The sequence below is a fragment of the Eutrigla gurnardus genome (genome assembly GCF_963514095.1).
Source record: "Eutrigla gurnardus genome assembly, chromosome: 1".
Classification (NCBI taxonomy): Eukaryota; Metazoa; Chordata; class Actinopteri; order Perciformes; family Triglidae; genus Eutrigla; species Eutrigla gurnardus.
The window spans coordinates 1,191,258-1,213,844 of record NC_139915.1 but is presented as its reverse complement, the minus strand read 5'-3'; the positions used below and the strand labels follow the sequence as shown (position 1 = coordinate 1,213,844).

General features: G+C 46.2%; 1 protein-coding gene across 3 annotated transcripts; it reads left to right on the top strand.

Annotated features, from left to right (window-relative positions):
- The first annotated feature begins 2,120 nt into the window (after positions 1-2,120).
- Positions 2,121-22,169, top strand: mindy2 (MINDY lysine 48 deubiquitinase 2). Of its 3 annotated transcripts, none has more exons than XM_084009752.1 (9): positions 2,123-3,104; positions 3,313-3,370; positions 4,988-5,052; positions 10,500-10,658; positions 12,609-12,711; positions 13,921-14,063; positions 14,756-14,929; positions 16,301-16,492; positions 18,639-22,169. In XM_084009752.1, the coding sequence occupies exons 1-9, from the start codon at positions 2,235-2,237 to the stop codon at positions 18,813-18,815; spliced, it is 1,941 nt and encodes a 646-aa protein (XP_083865878.1). In that variant the 5' UTR covers positions 2,123-2,234; the 3' UTR covers positions 18,816-22,169. The 3 variants fall into 3 exon arrangements, with proteins under 3 accessions (XP_083865879.1, XP_083865878.1, XP_083865877.1); XM_084009751.1 differs by having other exon boundaries at positions 18,636-22,169; XM_084009753.1 differs by lacking the exon at positions 18,639-22,169 and having other exon boundaries at positions 2,121-3,104; positions 14,756-14,947; positions 16,301-16,436.
- The last annotated feature ends 418 nt before the right edge of the window (positions 22,170-22,587 follow it).

Sequence of the window (22,587 nt, the reverse complement as noted above, 5' to 3'; positions counted from 1 at the left end):
TTCCTAGTTAGCTAGCTCCCAATCACAAGCACCGGTCTCCCGCAGAACGACGTCAGACAGACAGGCCGGAAGACAGACAGACAGACAGGTCCTCCCCCCCGCTGTTGTGTTTTGCCAGGAGAGCCCGGACACACCCGTTCTTCTATCACTACTGTCAGGTCGGCGCTAAAAACACATCTACAAATCATACTAAAACTCAGATTCAGTTTGACACAAGGACTCAAAACATCCGGAAAACATCCACCAAACTGCTATTTAGCCACTATTCTTCATTAATCATTCCGCAAGTTCTGTACTTCCGCATAACCCTGACTTCCGGGTTTACAAACTGTTTTTAAGGGGGTACTTTTAACAGCGGTGGGGTCATATGGAGGTCAAAATGTAATAACAATATAGAGATGGCGACTATATTTACAAAAAGATGTTTACAGTGTTATAAACATACATTTAAATATACATTTATAAAATAAATAAAACAATTTGAATGGGAGCTGTGTTATTCTGTCATGTGACATTGTCTGTGGCTATGTTTGCATATGTGTTTACATTTAGGTCATTAAAATACATTTTCCACCAATAAGGGCAACTCTGTATGAATAGTTTGCAATACTTTAACACAATTAACACATACACTACAATAAACTATAAAAATCACATATGTTCTCACAGACTGGGTGTTGATTTCCTGTTTGGTTTCCTTTGTTAGCCACAATGTTACATCAGAGCTTTTTGGCTTCAAACGAATAATCTTTGAACAAAAACAATACTGACTAGGATGTCTCTGTTGTGTTTATGGGTAAACTCTGCCACCAGCTGTTGTTAAGAATGTTAAGATCTCAATAGACTAAAATGAACAGTCAGTTTATGTTTAGTTACGTGGTTCGACATTGGCAAATCTTGAGGTATAACATGTTGGCCCTCTCAACCACTTGGGACAGTTGTACTGTCTTTCAGACAGGTGCTTTATGTCCATGCTTGTGACTGGTGTCCTGATGATCCGCCAACAAGTACTTGGAAGGAAATTATTATTTCAAAGTGTAACTAGATTCAAATGGATGCCTAAACAGTTGTGAAATAATTGCATTAAACGATCAGAAAATCACATTCATTGCCAGAGTGATCCTTGTCAAGCTTTTATTTTAAAATAAAATACAAATAAAATGAAGCACATGTCTCTTTGGACACTTCACACGTTACGTCATTGTGCTCTGCTGTCAACATTTCCCCCGGTCAACTGCTTCTCGGTGATTGGCTGTCAGGATTAGGGTTGTTTTGGGGGGTTTGGGGATGGAGGAAGTGTCAGTGAGGATAACTTCCTCACTCACACGAGTAATTGCTTCCCTCTAGCGACTGTAAGCAGTTACTGCATGTGGATTAATTGAACATCGTCTTTACAAAATTGGTGGCAAGGTTATAAAGGGTGGAGATACAGTATGCTGCTGGTATACGATCTTTAAATTATATTATTGAATTGAGGATTATTGGGGTTTTCCACCCAATAAAAACTATACTTATGCTTTCATGTGTTTACAAACCACGAATTTTGCCTCATCATTTCCATACGTAGACTCATACCAAGGAGGTTACAACGACTATTAATTATTTATTGGCGTTGTTATTGTATATGAAGGTCTGACAACGCGAGATTTCACAAATCTCACAAATGCGCGAGTACCCTCAAGGGTCTGTACAGGCTACATTCAGGGGTCCTCGTAAAAGTGGTATTTTTCTTATACACCTTTATCTCTGTATACACACCCTACAAAGATTTGAGCCATTTCGATGTATATTTTTACATTTTGTAGTTTTAAGATCAGGGAATAAACAGTCCGTACATGTTTGAGTCTGTTGGAAGATTGGCAATCATTTGTCTTGAAAATTCGTCGTAAGGATTTAGTAATGAATGCCAGCTTAAGTATAAATTATAGTTACTGTAACATAGTCACCCCGTCACTAAACACGTGTTAGATAAATAAAGTTAGTTTAAATGGATATCTCTGATAGATCACACCTTTTTAAACAAGTAAAAACGAGAGTATGAGAAAATACGAGGCTCCCTAAACGCATCGCCGCCCGGCCGTTGGTTTCTCCCCTGTTTTTTTTTTGTTTTTTTGCTCGGCCTGAAAGCGATTCACTCTGATGACGTCACTCGCAGAGTTGTCATGGCGTCTCTGGGACGGAAGCTGCTGCTGCTGCAATTGAGCTAAAAATCTGTCGACAATCTGTAAATCGAAATGGAGAAACATGCAGGCCTGCATGGAGACAGTGACGGGGGCTCTTTGTGCGCCGCGATGGCGGGAAAAACGGACGACGTTACGGCTGTCGGCGGAGTCAAAGGAGCCGCCGAGAAATGCACGAATAGTGAGGCTCCTCTCACTACTTTGCTCAACGCTACTTGTAATAACAGCACCACGAACAGCGCTAATGTCATCCCCGGTGCTGCCAAGTCCGGCGTGCCCGAAGTGGTCCAGGTCCTCCCGGTGCAGCAGGGTAAGGACAGCGAGACGAGCGGGTCTGGATCCGGGGATCGGATCAGTAACGGGATGGGGCATGACTCGGGGCTGGCTGCAGAAGATAGCGAGGGTGGCGCCTTAAAGTTAGTAAACAATCCGCCCGCCGGCCCGTCCTCACCCCTCGCTAAGGAGGGCGCGGACCGGCGGGACGACGCTGTGACGGAGAGTCAACCGACACTAGAACTTGTCAAACCGACCCGTCCGTGTCCGGGGAACGCGATCACGGCGGAGCTGCCCGGCGATCGCACCTCATCGGAGGGACTGCCGAGCGGGAGCGACCCCGATCCCAGCCTCGGCGGAGAGTCCCGAAGCATGGATTCGCTGGAGTCCTTCTCCAACCTGAACTCCTGCCCCAGCTCCGACCCGAACAGCGAGGGGCTGGAGGACGGGGGACTGGCCCCGGCCCTGCAGGGCGAGCTCGGGGCCGACGGGACGAAGGCGGCGTGCGCCAAGGATCGGGCCGCCGGCCAGTCCTTGTACCACATTAAGTGGATCAAGTGGAGGGAGGAGAGCACGCCGATCATAACCCAGAACGAGAACGGCCCCTGTCCCTTACTGGCCATTATGAATGTCCTTCTGCTGGCCTGGAAGGTAAAGATCCATAGAAACCTGAACCGGCTTCTTTCAGCAGCTATGATGTGACATAATTCAACATTTAAATGTGCTAATGGCACCAACATACACATCTATCAGTCCTAGTGCATCAACATGTTAGTGCTGACATGATGGGGCTATGAAGTGTATTATAATGTGTCACATGACCTGTTTTGGAAGTTAACTAAATGTCTACCTGCTCCAGGTTAAGATGCCACCTATGATGGAGGTTATAACTGTGGAGCAGCTGATGGAGTATCTTGGTGAGTGTTATGCACACAACTCTTCTGCCTTTCTCCCCTGGCTTCTGGCATCCACGTGAATAACCTGTTTTGTAACTTGCAGGAGATAACACATTAATAAGGTCGCTTACTTTGATGTACTCATGTTGACCTCCTTTTACGGAGCGCTGCTTGTAATCACACTGCAACATAAAGCCACTGGTTCTCAGTTTCAGCAGTAAATATTCTTGTGGTTCACATCCTCTCAAATTTGAGAGGTCAGATCAGATATATATGCATGTATATAAATATATTCCAGGGTCAACAGAGGAGGAGACCAGACCAGGGGAATCCCCCATGATTAAATCTTCTGCCGTTGCAAAGGAAACACAAGCTATCTCTTCCCTCTGGCCGTGCCCTGCCCTTCATAACTAAAATGACTCTACAATATCAAAGCAGAGTGTCTGTTTACAGCTGGGGTTCTTTAGAGGGAGAGTCTGTCTTCACGAGTGTCCCCTGTCAGCCATGTGTAGACTAAAATAATCCACATCACGGCTCTGTGTATGCAAACACCAAGGGTGGCGAGGAGTGATCTAGTTCAGATGTGGCGTTTTAAACGGGCGGTGCATCATGGCCGCTGATGCAGACGCATATTAAGGGAGGACCAGAGAAGAGTCCACACTGAGGGTGAAGGGCTTTCATGGACACGTTGTAGTAAAAGCACTCTGTTGCTTGAAAAAGATCCAGACTTTCACGAGGGCCAAATCTCCGATACAGAGATTATTTTTATTTTTGTATAGCATTTAGTTTTAGAGCGTTATGCACATCTTTAGTGTAACTCACAGCATGCATATGAAACAAATCATCATGCCTCTCTGGGTCGGTCCTTATGATTATAAAGCACAGATTACAAGAGAAGAAAAAAGCTTAAAAGGCTTTTCCCCTGATATACTCCACTTCATGCTTTTTCTCCATGTTTAGCTGTTTTTTATTTCATGTAGCTGTTGATGATAAGAGGTCAATGGCATTCATCTAAAGTAATATCTAAAGCATGTGTTGACGGTGCAGCATGGGCACTCTCGCCTGTTATTAATAATTCTCTTTGAAGCATTTTGACTTTCACAAGAGTTTTAAAAGTAGGGACGGCAATAACAAGAATATATTCGCATGTTCCGTTAGAACCACGTGAAATACTGAAAATGTTTCTAAAAACAAAAGTTGTAGAAGCAATATAGTATTCAGGAGAAAGGCGGACACAAATAAACACGGGGCTTGAGGTTTTGTGGCCAAATGAGCTTGATGTTGGTCGTAGTGAAAAGTCTAGGTTTTGGTTTTCTGCAGCATGTTCGTGGCGTTGATCGGGCCTCACATCGGAGCCAGACAGCTGCCAGGCTGCTATCAAGCCGAGTCGGCAGACGGCTCTCCGGTGACGCCGCGGTGGACGGGGATCTCGACTGATGCTGCATGTTTGGCACAGCCTTTTCTTGGAAAAAAACAGCTGGCCTATGCTGAACCCCCCCAAGACAAAAACAACCCCATCTCATAACAGCTGTCACCTTCTAAACGCTTGAGCTATGAAGCCATTGTGATAATTAGGCAGAGTGATTTTTTTTCTGTTCTGTCGATACATTAAAAGTCAACATCTCTGTCGCTCTGCAGGGGACTACATTCTGGAAACCAAGCCTAAAGAGATATCGGAGGCTCAGCGGCTCAACTACGAGCAGGTAAGTCCTGCATAATCGCCGTGGGATATCATTATTAAACGGGTTTGTGTTTTTCTGCTTATGTGTGTGCATTAGTAAGCTGCTGACTGTTCATAGTACTTAAGGAGCGAAGGGCTTTTGGGATGAACTCCCTCACTGTTCCTCCTTGTGCACGTTAAACACGAGCTCTCGCTTTAGACGCACTCAGAAAATATCTCAGCCGCTCTCAGCGTCATTATAGATATGTTTCCACCACCGTAAAGGGATGTGCACGCCGCTCTGATGTGCACTCACTAGCCGGTGCACTAAAACGGGTTTGCACATTTGCATCGAGGTAGCGGAGAAGGTCAGTGGATGCTCCGTAATATGGAAATAAGCATCGAGTTGATTAGAATCCACATAAAACTGCAGCTTAGCTCCCCCCCCACACACACACACACACACACACACACACACACACACACACACACACACACACTGTTCCATAGGTTACATAAGATGTATCTTGCGAGGCCCAGGGAACAACATGGGTTAGGAGTGTCAGATTATGTTGTTTCACATGGCTGTGAATGCTTAGAGACGCATGGCTGGGTTCAGCCCCCACGGCTATCACCGAGGCTGTGTGTGTGTGTGTGTGTGTGTGTGTGTGTGTGTGTGTGTGTGTGTGTGTGTGTGTGTGTGTGTGTGTGTGTGTGTGTGTGTGTGTGTGTGTGTGTGTGTGTGTGTGTGTGTGTGTGTGTGTGTGTGTGTGTGTGTGTGTGTGTGTGTGTGTGTGTGTGTGTGTGTGTGGGGCTCGGAGATGGAGCTCCAGCTCCCCCGGCTTCCTCCCATCTCCACTGGCTGCCCACGTTAGCGGGAGGTTGTGCGTCTCCTCCTCTTGCGTGGCGGAGCACCAGCACATCTGGGAATGATTTTAAAAACCACACTTGTCCCTCATTCAAAGAGGAGGACGAAATAATGTGCAGTCTGCTGGTAGAAGCTCACTGCAACGGTCTTTTTCTAAATTTAAGTTGAGCTGAAATTCAACCTCTCAAATAAATCGGCGGCGGCGGCGGCCTCACAGTTAAAGCGAGGGAGTGGTAAGAGTTTGTGTTGCATAGTTATTATGGCAGTCTAATCCTAGACGCTGGCCTGAGAGCTCTTTTGCATGCGGGTGTCCTCGTGTCCGTGTGCTGCGGTCGACACAGTATGTGGAGATCGGAAGGCCGGCCTTTGGGGTCGAAGAGAGTCTGAGTTTTGTCTGTGTCCTCGTCTTGATATCTTGAGAGACGTGTGCTTGTTCCAAAGTACAACTGAAGACTGAGACTTTGAAGAGAGCTGTAGGAGTTCATAACAGAGGTAGTTCTATTTATATATCCAGCCTGAAAAAACATCATCTGCCACAGGAGCGAGGATTAAAATAGCAGTGGCACGGCCGCTCTTTAGCTATTGTTAAATATTTACTCGGAGACGCTGTGGAAGTGAGAGTGTAGTTTTTTTGCTCCGCTCTCGTCTCGGTGGACTCAAAGGCAGCTCATCCATGACGGTTTCACCACGGGAGCAAATGATTAGCAAGTCTGAGAGGACTCTCTTGTTTCTAATTTAGTGTCTTTCACAGTGATGGACCCGAGTTTCTCAAATATTTCTCCAAACCTTTCTTTTGTTCCGAGTAAAGCGGCTAAAGTCCTAGCGTGGAATTAAAAAAGCATGGTGAACAGATCTTGCTCATGTCCATGACCCCGGCCTGTTGATGATGGTGTTGATGATTTCCACACACACATCTGTTTGGAGTCCCTGCTAGTAAAATGAAAGGCCTTCTGAATGGGAATCTATCTCTAATTGAGTAAGCAGAGCCGTTAAATAAATCAAAAACACGATGAGAAACTGCTGATGGTGATGTCAGAGAGTTTGGCATCATAAAAGCTCATAACAGGAGTAAAAAGAGAGACTGTGCTATTAGCTGTACAGCTTATGGTGCTGGACACTGATTTAATTCTAGTAGGATCCATCTCATTATGAGATCAGAGATTAAGCTATTATTTATTGCCGTGACAATAGCTCCAGTACACCAGCATATCTCTTCAGGCTTTACTTTCTATTGAGAGGTGATCTCTCCTCCGTATGTGTGTAAAAAACGTTAGAATCTTTCATCGATGATGCATCGGAACAGAAACGCCGGCGGCTGATGTGTGCCTGGATTCGTAAAAGTGTGACCCACATTGTGGGACGTTCCAGTCTCGTAAAGGATTCATTATTTACAGCTCCCGCTGATGGGTCACGGCGTTATGTAATGGTTTACTTTTGTCTTCCAGTGATGGATATGTTGGCTTTCAGGCTCGTAGATCGTCTGCTAACATGAATCGACGTGAACACATGTGACAAATATCTGCATTCCCTTTAAAAATGAGTTTGTTTAGCAACGACACATCTGATCTCAACCTCTAGTAAGTGTTTCTCAACCAAAGAGCTCTATTGTGTTGCTTGGCACAAGAGTTTTGATTTTTCACCTCAAAATGCAGCATGAGGAAAACAGCTCAATCTCCAATATATTTTTTTCTTTTTCAAATAAAGTTTGGATTTCTTGGCTGCGTGTTTGAACTGCTGCACGTCCATTATCAAGCAGGGCTCTCGTATTAAGAAACGTTGGATCCAGATCCCTCATCTTGGCACTTTAATGCCATATTCTGTCAACAACCAGTTAATTACATCTCCTCTGGATTTTATTTCAGGTCAGTTATGGGTGAAAGTCAACAGAGAGAGTAAAACTAAGAGGCCTTCCCTTTAATACCTTGGCCGTGGAGTTAAAGTAGAAATGCAGAACAGCAGAGTGCTGTGCTGTTATTATATTGTGTGATCTGCTTCCATCGCAACGCAGATGAATGCAAGTGATGCTTTGATAATCATCTGATTTTCCAAGTGATCATCTGCTGCTGGCCCTCAAACTGAAGTTCCATTCAAGTGGAGGGATGTGGTCCATTACACGGCCGGCTTATCTGCCCATAAGCATCCTAATCCACACTCTCAAATGGACCGGCTGAAAGACCTCTGCTCTCGCATCAGAACTAGAGTAGCCTATATATACTCGTTGATATACTCCTCACTGAGCATGGAAGAGGTTTTTTATTTTTATATTTTATTTTGAAGCATTTGAAACCGTTTACTTGACCATATTTGAACGTGACGTTTCATAATTACGTACGCACACAAAAGCATTTTCATATACTGTATCATGGAAAATAAAGATTAATGTTCAAAATGGTGAGGGTTTGGACAAATTGACTAATATTGTGTCAAAGCCAGCTGGTTGAATTATTATGAAAGAGTTGAAATCAGGTGGAAATGATTCACAACGACACACTCATCGGCTGCGAGGCTTCTCTGGATCCAGGACTTGGTGGCCGAGGTTTAGAGCCAGCTGGGGAACATTGCTCTGACACATGATGCAGGAATGAGTGTGTTTTATTGGGTTCTCAGGTGTGTCAATGTAAACACATGACACATATGGACGCATGAAGGGATGTGTGTATGAAATCTCTACTGACCACACAGACAGAGCGGTACTAATACCATGCTCACACATAATGAAAGGATGAATTTAGTGGAAACACTCAAATAAAGCGATTTATTTCTAGTTGTGTATATTTACGGCAACCTTTAAAACTCTTCACGACGACTAAAACCTCTAAAAACATAAGAAAGTCAAACCACATTGATTTTTCTAGCTCACAAAATGAAACTGATGTTTATTCATCAGTGTGAAAAGCTAAAGGCAGCATGGAGAGGTGTTTCTCTCTCTCTCTGTTACCGGAGAAAACAAATCCAATTAAAAACCACTAGAACTTAGTGGTGGGTTCATTTTAATTCATCTTGTAAACACTCTGCATTTTGCAGATGCCATTCTTCTTCTCCAGGATTTAAAACCTGCTTTAAAACAACACCTAAAGTTGGATATTTCTGTAAATTGGATAATGTTTTAGGGAAATTACAAGTGATCTTACAGACTGCTGAAGACAAGTGAAGCAATACGTTCTCGGGGTCGGCGTAACTTTATCAAAGCAAGTACACGGAAGCATTTCAAGCTGTCAATCATTTGGATGAGGCTGAGTTTTCCAGGATGGTTTGGCTGAATTTAACCCCAGAACAGCTCTCCGTAATGTCAGTAAATGCATCATGAAAATACAGTAAACAGGGAGGGAGGGAGGGAGAGAGAGGGGGAGGGAGAGAGGGAGAGAGAGGGAGGGAGAGAGAGGGAGAGGGGGAGAGGGAGAGAGGGAGGGAGAGAGAGGGGGAGGGAGAGAGGGGGAGAGAGGGAGGGAGAGAGAGGGGGAGGGAGAGAGGGAGAGAGAGGGAGGGAGAGAGAGGGAGAGGGGGAGAGGGAGGGAGGGAGGGAGAGAGAGGGGGAGGGAGAGAGGGAGAGAGAGGGAGGGAGAGGGAGGGAGAGGGGGAGAGGGAGGGAGGGAGGGAGGGAGAGGGGGAGAGGGAGGGAGGGAGGGAGAGAGAGGGGGAGGGAGAGAGGGAGAGGGGGAGAGGGAGAGAGGGAGGGAGAGGGAGGGAGAGAGGGAGGGGGAGAGGGAGAGAGGGAGGGAGAGGGAGGGAGGGAGAGGGAGGGAGAGAGGGAGGGAGAGAGAGGGGGAGGGAGATAGAGAGAGGGAGAGAGAGGGAGAGAGAGAGAGAGAGAGGGGGAGGGAGAGAGCGGGGGGAGAGAGGGGGAGAGCGAGAGAGGGAGGGAGAGGGAGGGAGAGAGGGAGGGAGAGAGGGGGGGAGGGAGAGAGCGGGGGGAGTAAAAAGATTTAATAACAAGTAAGAAACCTATTTTGCCACTAAAGCCTTAATTAATGACCATTATGTTTTATGCCACTCCCCTCTCCCTTTCTCTCTCTCTCTTACACTCTCCCTCTCTCTCTCTCTCTCCCTCCCTTCCTCCCTCTCTCTCTCCCCTTATTTTCCTGACCTGTCTGCTGTCAGAAATAAAGTAAAAATCAAACAAAGGCTGTGTTTATTGCAGGGCGAGTAGACTGCATTACATCATGACACATCCAGTGTCTCTGTTATTTTGTCCACTCCTTGGTAATATTACAAGATGTTCTATCTAATAGTGAACGGGGCTGAGAGCAGCTTACTCAGTAATGTAATATGAAATGTTTTCCTGGCAGCGACTTCCTCCTCTTCCTGTGGTTGTGGGGTGAATGACCGTCAGCAGAGCAAAACTAAGTGCAGTAAATATGAAAACACTCTGGTCACAGAGAAGTAACCATAAAGCAGAAAGATCTGATAAAAGCAGGTGAAGTTGTGAGTGTGTAGAAGCTTTTTCTTTTTCCTGTCTTGCACATAATAAATGGCTTCTTGTAAAGGTAGAAAAATCAAGCAGAAATAATGTGTGATAAAGACGTGAACACATGTATGGTGTGTGTATAATGTGTAGTTTTCTAAAAGATGTGTGTGTGTGTGTAAACCTCAAGTGTTGTCGTCTCGCCGTGTTTGTTTGCTAGAACATGAGCGATGCCATGGCCGTGTTGCACAAGCTGCAGACGGGTCTGGACGTGAACGTGAAGTTCACCGGCGTGCGAGTCTTCGAGTACACCCCAGAATGCATTGTGTTTGACCTGCTGGACATCCCTCTCTACCACGGCTGGCTGGTTGACCCCCAGGTGAGACGGACCTTACTCATCACCGCCGTTTCTCTGTACCTCCCAGGGACAAACTCCAGATAGATAGATAGATAGATAGATAGATAGATAGATAGATAGATAGATAGATAGATAGATAGAGTCATCGTAGCAGCAGTACAATACCATCAGAATACAAAAATACAATCAAGAGGTAAGGGCAATTATTGGTATTAATAATAAAATGTTAAATAATATTAAATACTGAGCAAAATGGAACTTGGTGGATTTATAAGGTGCAAGAGAGAACTCTAACATATAACACACGAGGTGTAAGGATGAAGTGATACACACAGGTCATCCTGCATCATCAGCTCTCCATGAACCCTTGGGACTGAGCTTTATTGAAGTTTAATGTTCCTTATTGTTTCAGGGCTCAGACATGAAGCTGTGAGCAGGATGAACTCTTGTTCCATGTCGGGTGGATGCTGTCGTTGCTGTAAACGTGTACACTATACATTCTGCTCAATTAACCGCCAAGCATACATGATGTCATGGTTACCAATTTATTTTTGGATAATTATACAGGAGATCACTTCCTAGACAGTCACCACAATCAGCAGATGGGAAGCGTGCATTTAATAGTAGTTTGGCTTTTGAATTCAGTTTGACGGCATGTCTACACAGAACTGGGTTCTCATTTCTAACTGAAACTAAACAGGTCCTCACGTCCCACGGAAGTCGTGATCTCTAAAAGGAAACCTGAACCGTGCGTACGGAGACCTGGGAAACCAGCGACCAGAGGGTGAGGTGGGGAACTGAAGCCAGATTGTAGAAGTGAATAAAAGATTTCTCTCCTATATAGTCACATGTGACTTATAGATCCACCCTATCATAACCATTCAAAACAGCAGTGTCATTTGAGCCATGACTATTCCATAAGCACCTTTCAATTGTACATCTTGTAATACTGTGCATATATCACCAAGTACAGCTTTAGTTTTCATATCATTTTTGTGTTTAAAATCACTGCAGTGAACACAACTTTATTTATTGATTTATGGTTTATTTTATAGGGACAGATACAGTATGATGTAGACAAACTGAAAGCAGCTATCCGATGCCGGAGCAGACCGGAGCCACTTCACCTAAATAAAGATAACAGCTAAATAAGCTGGAGTCCAACTGAACCCGACCAAAAAGGGAACACGTTTACAGAGTGGTAGAAGTTTCACTATCACCTTATCACGAATGTTTCTCCCGGTTATCCTTTTTTTAAAGTCCCAGTCGGCAAGTCTGGAGGATGGAGGGCACTCTGTCAGATTCTGAATGTTTACAACTCTCAGGCTCCTCCCCCACAACCACCGAGCCCCTCCCCATGACCACCGAGCTCCTCCCCCTCGACCACCGAGCTCCTCCCCCACGACCACTGAGCTCCTCCCCCACGACCACCGAGCTCCTCCCCCTCGACTCCGTGCCCTTTGAACTCCCTTAGATCACGCCACCTTTGAAACGCGGGTCCGATGTTGACTCTGGTTTTATCACGGGCACCGTCGCCATCTTTCTTTTTGTCCTTCTTTTCCACCGGTGTTTTCTTCTCCTTGGTTGTTTTGGACCTCCTCGTTTGGGTTTTTAACAAGGAATTGGAAGCTTGTTGCTACTTCCCTCCGCCTCCCCCCTGTGATAGTGGAACGACCCGAGGGGGGAGGGGCTCTGTGTGTGCATGAACACAGCCCTGCGTGCTGATTGGACAGGATGATCCGGGCCTGTCGATCAAAACAAACAACAGGCTCTACGTGCACGTAGAGGCACGCTTCTTTTTTAAAACCAGATGATTTCTGTTGTTCTATCGGAGCGTAGTGTCGGCTTCAGGGAATATGATCATAAACATGTTGCCGACTGGGACTTTAATCTAAATCTCTGGTGGCTGTGAGTAAAACAGCATCAACGCTGGCTGAGTGTGCTTTAACCACAGTCTTTGTTGGTTTGCAGATGCACGACATCGTCAAGGCAGTCGGCAACTGCAGCTACAACCAGCTGGTAGAGAAGATAATATCCTGCAAGCAGTCCGACAGCAGCGAGCTGGCAGGGGAAGGTGAGTGCTTTCTCTTCACTCGTCTCCCCTCCTGACTCCCATCATCCCTCCTCTTTCTCCCTCGGAGGGGGAGGGAAACAGAGTCATGCATCTTCTGTGGATCAGTGGGAAGTTAAAACATTTGGGCTTCATCTCGTAGTACAACTCACAGCCGTGAGCAGTGTAAGATGAATTCAGTGTCACATAAATTCAAAGAGATATCTGCACTGAACGTCCAGCACGAAAACATTCTGCACAAAATGAAAACAGGAAGCGTGGCGACTCATCAAATGACCTACTTCCACAGATCACACTCATCTAACAGTCAGGAAGTTCTCCACTGAAAAGATGTGCTCATTTAACACTGAGCTTCCTGCGGAGTGGTTTGTTGCCAAGTCAACACATCAAAGTGGATATTGATATGGAACATTCACTCCTTTCTGTTGCATTTCTGTTTTTCTAGCTGAGGAACTCTGACGAGGGCTCGATGAAAGCAGCCTTTTCAGCCACGTTTAAAGTGGGCTGATAACTCTGAGTTTTGCAGCCATGCTTGAACCTACTGAAATATGTATTTAGTGTAGTATATTTGAGAACTGGCAGTGCAAATTAATAAATACACATGCTATAAAGATGCCAGAATTAGCCAAATGCTTATTTTTCTTCTGTAGTCTCTGGCTAAGGTGCTGTTAAAGGCTTCCAAAATGCATTAAAAATAGAAAAATAGGACGTTTGGTTTAAAAAGGCTCCCTAAAAATACACACGCACAAAACCATGAAACTTGAAACATGAATATTTCATAGGAAGTATTCAGTAGTTTTAGGGCAGACTGTCTTCTGTCTGTCTTCACATCACATTGAATGCTGCTCTGTCCTACAGAACAGTTAACTATAGTAACTGTGACCAAATACTGTGTTCAAATAGTAACGACAGACATAACAGCAGGGTTCACAACATGCTTTCCAAATATTGAGCTATGAATGAGTCAGGATTGCTTGTAGTCGGATGGTCTAATGATGGAAGCATGTGTTCATTTACAACCAGCGTATAAAGTTATACTCTCTAAGCTTAAAAAAGGAACCATCATCATCTCAATTTCAACTCAAATTTAATTGTGTTTATTCTGCAAAAAGCATAACCAAAGATCCAATAAAGAAGTGTTTCTGCGTTTGCTCATGAATCACACATTTCTTTGTTTTCCTGTGTGTTTGGTCCTCGTCTCCTCGGCCTCAGGCATCGTGGCAGAGCAGTTCCTGAGCAGCACGGCCACCCAGCTGACGTACCACGGCTTGTGTGAGCTCACATCCACCGTCCAGGAGGGAGAGCTCTGTGTCTTCTTCAGGAATAACCACTTCAGCACCATGATCAAGTACAAGGTGGACACTGAGCGTTGTTTGCACCAGTCAGATTGAGAATTACGTGTGGAGCCTATAATAGCCCCCTTTTACAGGACAATTATTAAGCTTCGACCACATAAAGGTAGATTTCTTTCCGTGGCGATCTTAAACAGCCTGTCCTGTATTTTGAGTGTGAGCTAACCATCATAAATTTGCATTAATTATATGCTTCTCTGTGGCTTTTCAGTAGGAAATAGTTCAGTTGCTTATTTATTATTGGATTAAAAATACTTTTGTTTCTCTTCCCGTTCCACTAAAGCTCCTCAGTATTTTCCGTAGTGTTCAACGCACACTTTAACAGGTTCTTCAAACCGATGTTTAAACGACATACATTACACCAATCATGATGCCCCTTTTAAAAGGTCTGCATCCCATCCTGAACAGCCGCGGCCCACAGCTGACTCGCCTGGCAGGCCTCTCCTGTTATCTGCAGGAAGGGAAGTGGAGCCTGCTTACTTTCATTTTGAATAGAAGAGTAAGCAGAGCAGTGCGTGTCACCTGTGACCCTCAGATAAATCATTGTGGCGGTCTAAGTTCCCTCTAGTCACCCAGACGCAGATCGCTCATGATAAACCACCAATCACATATTGGATGTGTACTCCCAGCAGAATCCATGCAGTCTTGTATGTCTCCTCATAGTGTGACCCTGATCGATGCCTGTGTGTTTCCAGGGCCAGCTGTACCTCCTGGTTACAGACCAAGGCTTCCTGACCGAGGAGAAGGTCGTCTGGGAGAGTCTGCACAACGTCGACGGAGACAGCAACTTCTGCGATTCCGAGTTCCGGTTGCGGCCGCCCTCCGATCCAGAGACGGTGTACCGCGGCCAGCAGGATCAGATAGACCAGGTCTGAGCACTGATGCAGGCAAGACTAGCAGAACCAGCAATTATCCACGCCAACACCATGATTGTGTATAATTGTGTGTTTTTTACACCATCAGTGTACCACAAAGGCCGAGACACAAGTCATAAGAGAGCAGTAAAGGTCATGCTGGTCTTCACTGTAGGAAAAGTGGAGGAAGGCAGAGAGAAAGACACAAAACACACGACATCAAATCTCAGAAAACACCAGTTATAAAAAAACCATGTGTGCACCGTCCCAGGCTAGAGAGAAAATAAGGGAAGTTCCTCAATAATCAATGTGTTACAGCTCCTCGTACCAGCTCTTTACACACACACACACACACACACTAACACACAGACACACACACACACACACACACACACAGACACACACACACACACACACACAGACACACACACACACACACAGACACACACACACACACACAGACACACACACACACAGACACACACACTCACACACACACAGACACACACACACACACACAGACACACACACACACAGACACACACACACACACACACACAGACACACACACACACACACAGACACACACACACACACACAGACACACACACACACAGACACACACACACACACACACACAGACACACACACAGACACACACACACACACACAGACACACACACACACAGACACACACACTCACACACACACTCACACACACACAGACACACACACACACACACACACACAGACACACAGACACACACACACACACACACACACACACACACACACAGACACACACAGACAGACACACACACACACACACACACACACACACTCACACACACAGACACACACACACACAGACACACACAGACACACACACACACACACACACACACATACAGACAGACAGACACACACACACAGACCAGGCAAGAGCCCGGGGGCCCTTACTTTTTATTCTCCTTGCTTAATCAGGCACCTCCTTATCTCTAAGATGGAGGTTTGTTTGGAAAATCGATTCGGACAACGTTCTACACTCATAATCAATTCCATCAGATTGGAGGAAAACCTTGTAATGAGCCCAGTGGGGAAACTGGGTCTTTTTAGTGACAAAGACATGACATGTTAGAGGATGCTGGATATAATAGAATAGAAAGCACCATCACAAAGGCTGTTTGTGAACTAGCACCACAACTAATTACTGTAAAAAGAATATTAAAGATAGTCGAGCAACTGAGAGTGGATGAAGACAGACAAAACGGACCGTTGTTGTGGATTAGTCTGTTGTCAGGCTGAGGAAGTCCAGCTGTTTCACACTTTATCACAGCAAGAGCTTTTGCTCATAAATGATCAAGTCTTTCCCTCCGTTTGTGTCAGGACTATATGATGGCGCTGTCGCTGCAGCAGGAGCAGCAAAGCCAGGATCTTCAGTGGGAGCAGCTCCCCGAGGGCATCAGTGACCTAGAGCTGGCAAAAAAGCTTCAGGAGGAGGAGGACCGACGAGCCTCCCAGTACTACCAGGAGCAAGAGCAGGAGCAGGCGGCGGCGGCAGCAGCTGCAGAGGCACAGGTGGGGAGGGAGGGACCGAGGAAGGAGGTGGGGAGGGAGGGACCGAGGGAGGTGGAAGCAGGTGGGGAGGGAGGGACCGAGGGAGGAGGAAGCAGGTGGGGAGGGAGGGACTGAAGGAGGTGGAAGCAGGTGGGGAGGGAGGGACCGAGGGAGGAGGAAGGAGGTGGGGAGGGAGAGACCGAGGGAGGTGGAAGGAGGTGGGGAGGGAGGGAGGGACCGAGGGAGGTGGAAGGAGGTGGGGAGGGAGGGACCGAGGGAGGAGGAAACAGGTGGGGAGGGAGGGACCGAGGGAGGTGGAAGGAGGTGGGGAGGGAGGGACCGAGGGAGGAGGAAACAGGTGGGGAGGGAGGGACCGAGGGAGGTGGAAGGAGGTGGGGAGGGAGGGACCGAGGGAGGTGGAAACAGGTGGGGAGGGAGGGACCGAGGGAGGAGGGAGGAGGTGGGGAGGGAGGGACCGAGGGAGGAGGAAACAGGTGGGGAGGGAGGGAGGGACCGAGGGAGGTGGAAGGAGGTGGGGAGGGAGGGACCGAGGGAGGAGGAAGGAGGTGGGGAGGGAGAGACCGAGGGAGGTGGAAGGAGGTGGGGAGGGAGGGAGGGACCGAGGGAGGTGGAAGGAGGTGGGGAGGGAGGGACCGAGGGAGGAGGAAACAGGTGGGGAGGGAGGGACCGAGGGAGGTGGAAGGAGGTGGGGAGGGAGGGACCGAGGGAGGAGGAAACAGGTGGGGAGGGAGGGACCGAGGGAGGTGGAAGGAGGTGGGGAGGGAGGGACCGAGGGAGGTGGAAACAGGTGGGGAGGGAGGGACCGAGGGAGGAGGGAGGAGGTGGGGAGGGAGGGACCGAGGGAGGAGGAAACAGGTGGGGAGGGAGGGAGGGACCGAGGGAGGTGGAAGGAGGTGGGGAGGGAGGGACCGAGGGAGGAGGAAGGAGGTGGGGAGGGAGAGACCGAGGGAGGAGGAAACAGGTGGGGAGGGAGGGAGGGACCGAGGGAGGTGGAAGGAGGTGGGGAGGGAGGGACCGAGGGAGGAGGAAGGAGGTGGGGAGGGAGAGACCGAGGGAGGAGGAAACAGGTGGGGAGGGAGGGAGGGACCGAGGGAGGTGGAAGGAGGTGGGGAGGGAGGGACCGAGGGAGGAGGAAACAGGTGGGGAGGGAGGGACCGAGGGAGGTGGAAGGAGGTGGGGAGGGAGGGACTGAAGGAGGTGGAAGCAGGTGGGGAGGGAGGGAGGGACCGAGGGAGGTGGAAGGAGGTGGGGAGGGAGGGACTGAAGGAGGTGGAAGCAGGTGGGGAGGGAGGGAGGGACCGAGGGAGGTGGAAGGAGGTGGGGAGGGAGAGACCGAGGGAGGAGGAAACAGGTGGGGAGGGAGGGAGGGACCGAGGGAGGTGGAAGGAGGTGGGGAGGGAGGGACGGACCAAGGGAGGAGGAAACAGGTGGGGAGGGAGGGACCGAGGGAGGAGGAAACAGGTGGGGAGGGAGGGACCGAGGGAGGAGGAAACAGGTGGGGAGGGAGGGACCGAGGGAGGTGGAAGCAGGTGGGGAGGGAGGGGCCGAGGGAGGTGGAAGCAGGTGGGGAGGTAGGGAGGAGGAAGCAGGTGGGGAGGGAGGGAGGTAGGGAGGGACTGAGGGAGGTGGGGAGGGAGGGACCAAGGGAGGTGGAAGGCAGTGGGGAGGGAGGGACCGAGGGAGGTGAAAGCAGGTGGGGAGGGAGGGAGGTGGAAGCAGGTGGGGAGGGATGGAGGTGGAAGCAGGTGGGGAGGGAGGGACCGAGGGAGGTGGAAGGAGGTGGGGAGGGAGGGACTGAGGGAGGAGGAAGCAGAATTACTTATTTAACATATTTATTCTATAAAAAAGTAGTCCTGCATAATATTTTATGGTGAATACAAAAATGTAATTAAACATTGCCCAGTTATTTTGAACATGTTTCAGTAGGCTACAAGCTGGCAGGGGAGAGAGTCTTAAAAGTCATTAATCATAATTAAGAATCGCGATTCATCAGATTTAACATATTTATATGGATTATTGGTGAAGCCAAAGCAATTCATTGTATTTATTTATTTTAGCAGATGGATTTAGTTGAATCGGTAGGACTGACATTAATCGATGCATCGTTACACTACTAATTTATACTCTTCTGCCCTTCTGCCAGCAGGACCAGCAAGAGCCTGCAGAGGGAGACGAGGCGGACCGAGGAGGTGCAGGAGCAGGTGGAGCAGCAACAGCAGCAGCAGCAGCAGCAGCCACACCCAGCCCAGGAAAACAGTCCTCCAGCGGGGAGCGGAAAGCCAAGAAAGAAGCCAAGGATAAAGACAAATGTGTTATTTTGTAACATCCAGCATGTGTGAGTGTGGTGTGCATTCGCTCGTCTGTGAGGAAGGGGGCAGCCTTTCGTCCTCCTCGGACTGTCACACAACGCACAGCCCTCACATGGCCACAATAAAGGTAAGGAGACGCAACAAGACTGACGGAGGATTTGCTGTTCCCAAACCACTGGTGCCTGCGATCCTCTCTCCTCAGTCGAGCCTGGACATCCGAGGAAGGGACACTACGATGAATACTACCCTTGTCTTTCAGAGAGTCGGCCAAACTTTGTTCAAAGTTGCACAGTGCACTATCTTTGTGACGTGGGGTCAAGTTTGTTTGTTTGGGTCGGTATATTTTATAGCAAAAGACATAATCTGAAGGAACAAAAACCACCCTGTACTTTTCCAAAAAAGAAAAAAAAAGATTAGTTTGTCATTACTGCAGCCCAGTAATTTATATTTACAAAACTTGCATAGTTTTTTTTTAAGTGGATGCCAAGATTCTCATTTTATTTATGTATCTGTGTAAGAGGTAGCTTCTGGGAGAAGTTATAGATGGATTTGCTCATAATATCGCCTATTGGAAATCAGTGTAACATTATTTTGTGTCCCCTCTGAAACACTATGTATGTAAATGTACCTAAGGGTGAATTAATGCCAGATAGCTGCCGGATACTGTAGCTATGGAGCAAAACTCATCACAGCTCGCCCTGTTCAGATTTGCCTTACCTGTGTGTGTGTGTGTGTGTGTGTGTGTGTGTGTGTGTGTGTGTGTGTGTGTGTGTGTGTGTGTGTGTGTGTGTGTGTGTGTGTGTGTGTGTGTGTGTGTGTGTGTGTGTGTGTGTGGGGTTTGTACAGTAGAAGCGTGGTATATTTACTGAACACGTTTCAATTTGAAAATCTTTTATGCTGTATTCGTTCAGCTGCACATCCATCTCCGTCTTTTATTTTGAAAAGCTTGTTCACAAAAACTACATTTGATCATTTTGCAGGATTTTTTTTGTCTGAATCTGAAGTCGTTTCTGGTCGAGACACAACTAGCGTTTGCCAGAGTAGATTTGGAATTCAACGTTCCTGGTTTTGAGTGTGTGAAAGGCTTTTTCTAGATTCCAGAGTAGAAATTCACGAATTCAGAGATGGACAAATTAATCTTTTTTATCATTATTTGTAGGGAGATAAGTCCTTATAATAAAAGTTGGCTAACTGAACTGTCCTGGGGGGCATAGGATATACATTCTGAATTCTGTGGTATCACCTTTAGTGTGTATTTCACAAACACACGATGTACATATTTAGCGAATGCATTCTTATAATGGATTTAGTTAGTGGTTTGTGCCATTATGTACCATGGGACTGCCTCCTGAGAAACTTTTCTATCTATACATTCCAAGTGGCTGCCTTGCCTGAGGGAGACTGTTGTCGCAGGAGCTCTTTGCAGAGTTCGTGAAGCGGCCTCCGTGATTTTTTTGTTCCGTGAGAACAAATTGACGAATAGTTTGGACGGGACACCTACGTGAAGGCAGCGGGCTTCCTACTGTGTGGGAAGCCTTTCTTGTGGGCTTCATGTCATGGCTGGAGTCGGAGCTCCATAACAAGGCTGTGTTTTGTATATAAGTATATAACGCCTTACAACGTTGGAACATATTTTATAGGACAGAAGGAAACGGGCAGAATGAGACAATCCATGCATTTTTTTTCACATCAGAAATACAACTATTTTGACACTTTTGAAGAACACTATATTATTTAAAACCCTCTTTGTTGAACTTCACACAAAAAACAATGAATTGAGCTGTGGATGAATAAATACCTCAGAAAGGGTTTAAAAACATTAATTAAATACACTTTTCATTGATCCCTAGCAGTGATTTCCCCCCATGCAGGTTAAGTAAATAACATAATCATATTGTGAATGCAAGAAGGCAGAGGGAAGGCTTGTGGCAACGTTTTTTCTTTCTCCTCGTCCGTCTTTTCATTTCACCTCATCTCTACTCGGCCAACGGAAGTTCCCTTCGGACTGTTTGAATTTGTGTGGAACATTTTAAGTTGGTTGGTGTTTGTCTGAGTGGAAAGAGGAGTGACACGCCACATATTATTTCTGATTTACACTACTGTGCATTAGCTTGAACTCCCTAGTTATTACTACTAGAATTTTCTATTTTGTTGTCATGCGTTTGTTCCCCCCTAGTAGACAAATTGATCAGAAGGATATTGTGTGTTCAGTGTCTCAAAGTGTTTTTTATTGTATGCCTTGTAAAGTGATGGTGGGGTAAATGCTGTAAAAGTAGTGTTTTGAAAAGGTGGTCGTTGAACAAATAGTCGTTGTAATTGGTTTTGCACTGTTACATTGATATGCACTAACAGAAGAGAAACATACCTCATTTTATACAGAACATAAATTGTGCGAGTGTGCTGTTGTCCTTTGGGTACCTTTTAAAAAAACTACGGAATAATGGACAAAATAATTCTTTCAACATGGTAGCAGTATCTTAAACCAGCTGAATAATATGAATCTGTAAAAGGGCTGTTACTTAAAATAAATTAGTTTGTTCAAATATACTGTAGTACCACAGCAATAGTACTTGCTGCAATTTGATCTCTTCAGGTCAGTGGTACTCCTCCAGACAAAAGGTGACCAGTACAAAGGCCTGGGTACCAGCACACAGCTCATAGATGACAAGGGAGAATTACAACAAAAGATGGGTGTCATTTGAGTGTTTTTTTTTTTTTTTTTACAAAGCATGGAAGAAAATGTGTAGATAACACTGGTACTTGACTCAATCAGCAAAAAACGGTGTAGCTGCACCCTGAATTCAGGTAGTAATTTTTCCAGTCCAGAGTCCATCATTTAACTACACAACTTTTCACAAACACTCAAACTTTGACAAAGAAAAAAGGGAGAACGGCTGCTGTCCACGGCTCGTCATCTATGTAGCGGAGGGAAATGTTCATCTTGTTCTATGAGACACATCCAGAGTGCTGAACAATCCAAAGGGAGACATTTTTCTGTCATTATACAAGAATATGGAACTCCCAGATTGTACTTTGCGGTGCATGTAGTGTGGACTTACAAGTTAGGCTGAGTAAAAATATGATTAATACCCCGAGGACGTCATATCCGCTGTATGGCCCGTTATGTTTATATTTCACATAAAACATGCAAGTAAAAAGGAAGGGGTTTGTGAATACGGGAGGTTACTCCTTTGTGTTGATTTCAATGTTCATCTATTTACATAAATGACCAAATAATGTATGTAGCCTTTCACATCAGTCACATAATGTATATGGTGATAAATATATATATATTTAACAAAATGCCTTATAGACGAGGGACATTCAACCCGATTAGAAGTACCAGGATAATAAAAGAATAAGATTAACAGTTGCCTTGTTGTCGTTTGTAACGAGATAAGATTAATCTTGTAAGAAATGTATTAACGATAAAGTTCAGTGTGAACTGGGTGGGTTGGGGGTTCAGAGACGACGATAACAAGAAGGTCATTCTGCTCAGTTTTCTGTCGTTTAATCAAGCTTTATTAAGCACTTCTGACAGCTGCGTAGATAAAGAGTCTAACTGTCAAAAAATAACTCACACTTCAAATAGAAATGACAACAGAAATGAGTGAAAAACCTGGAGTTTTAAAGTGATGGTTTAGTCACACCTTTTGTTTTGATGAACATGCAGATTTATGTACCGAATCCTTTTTGCAAGATGTTATCAAGGTACTTCCTGCTTGTATCCCAGAGTTAAATCATATACAAAGCGTGCCCCAATATATCATGTGATTTACAAGATAT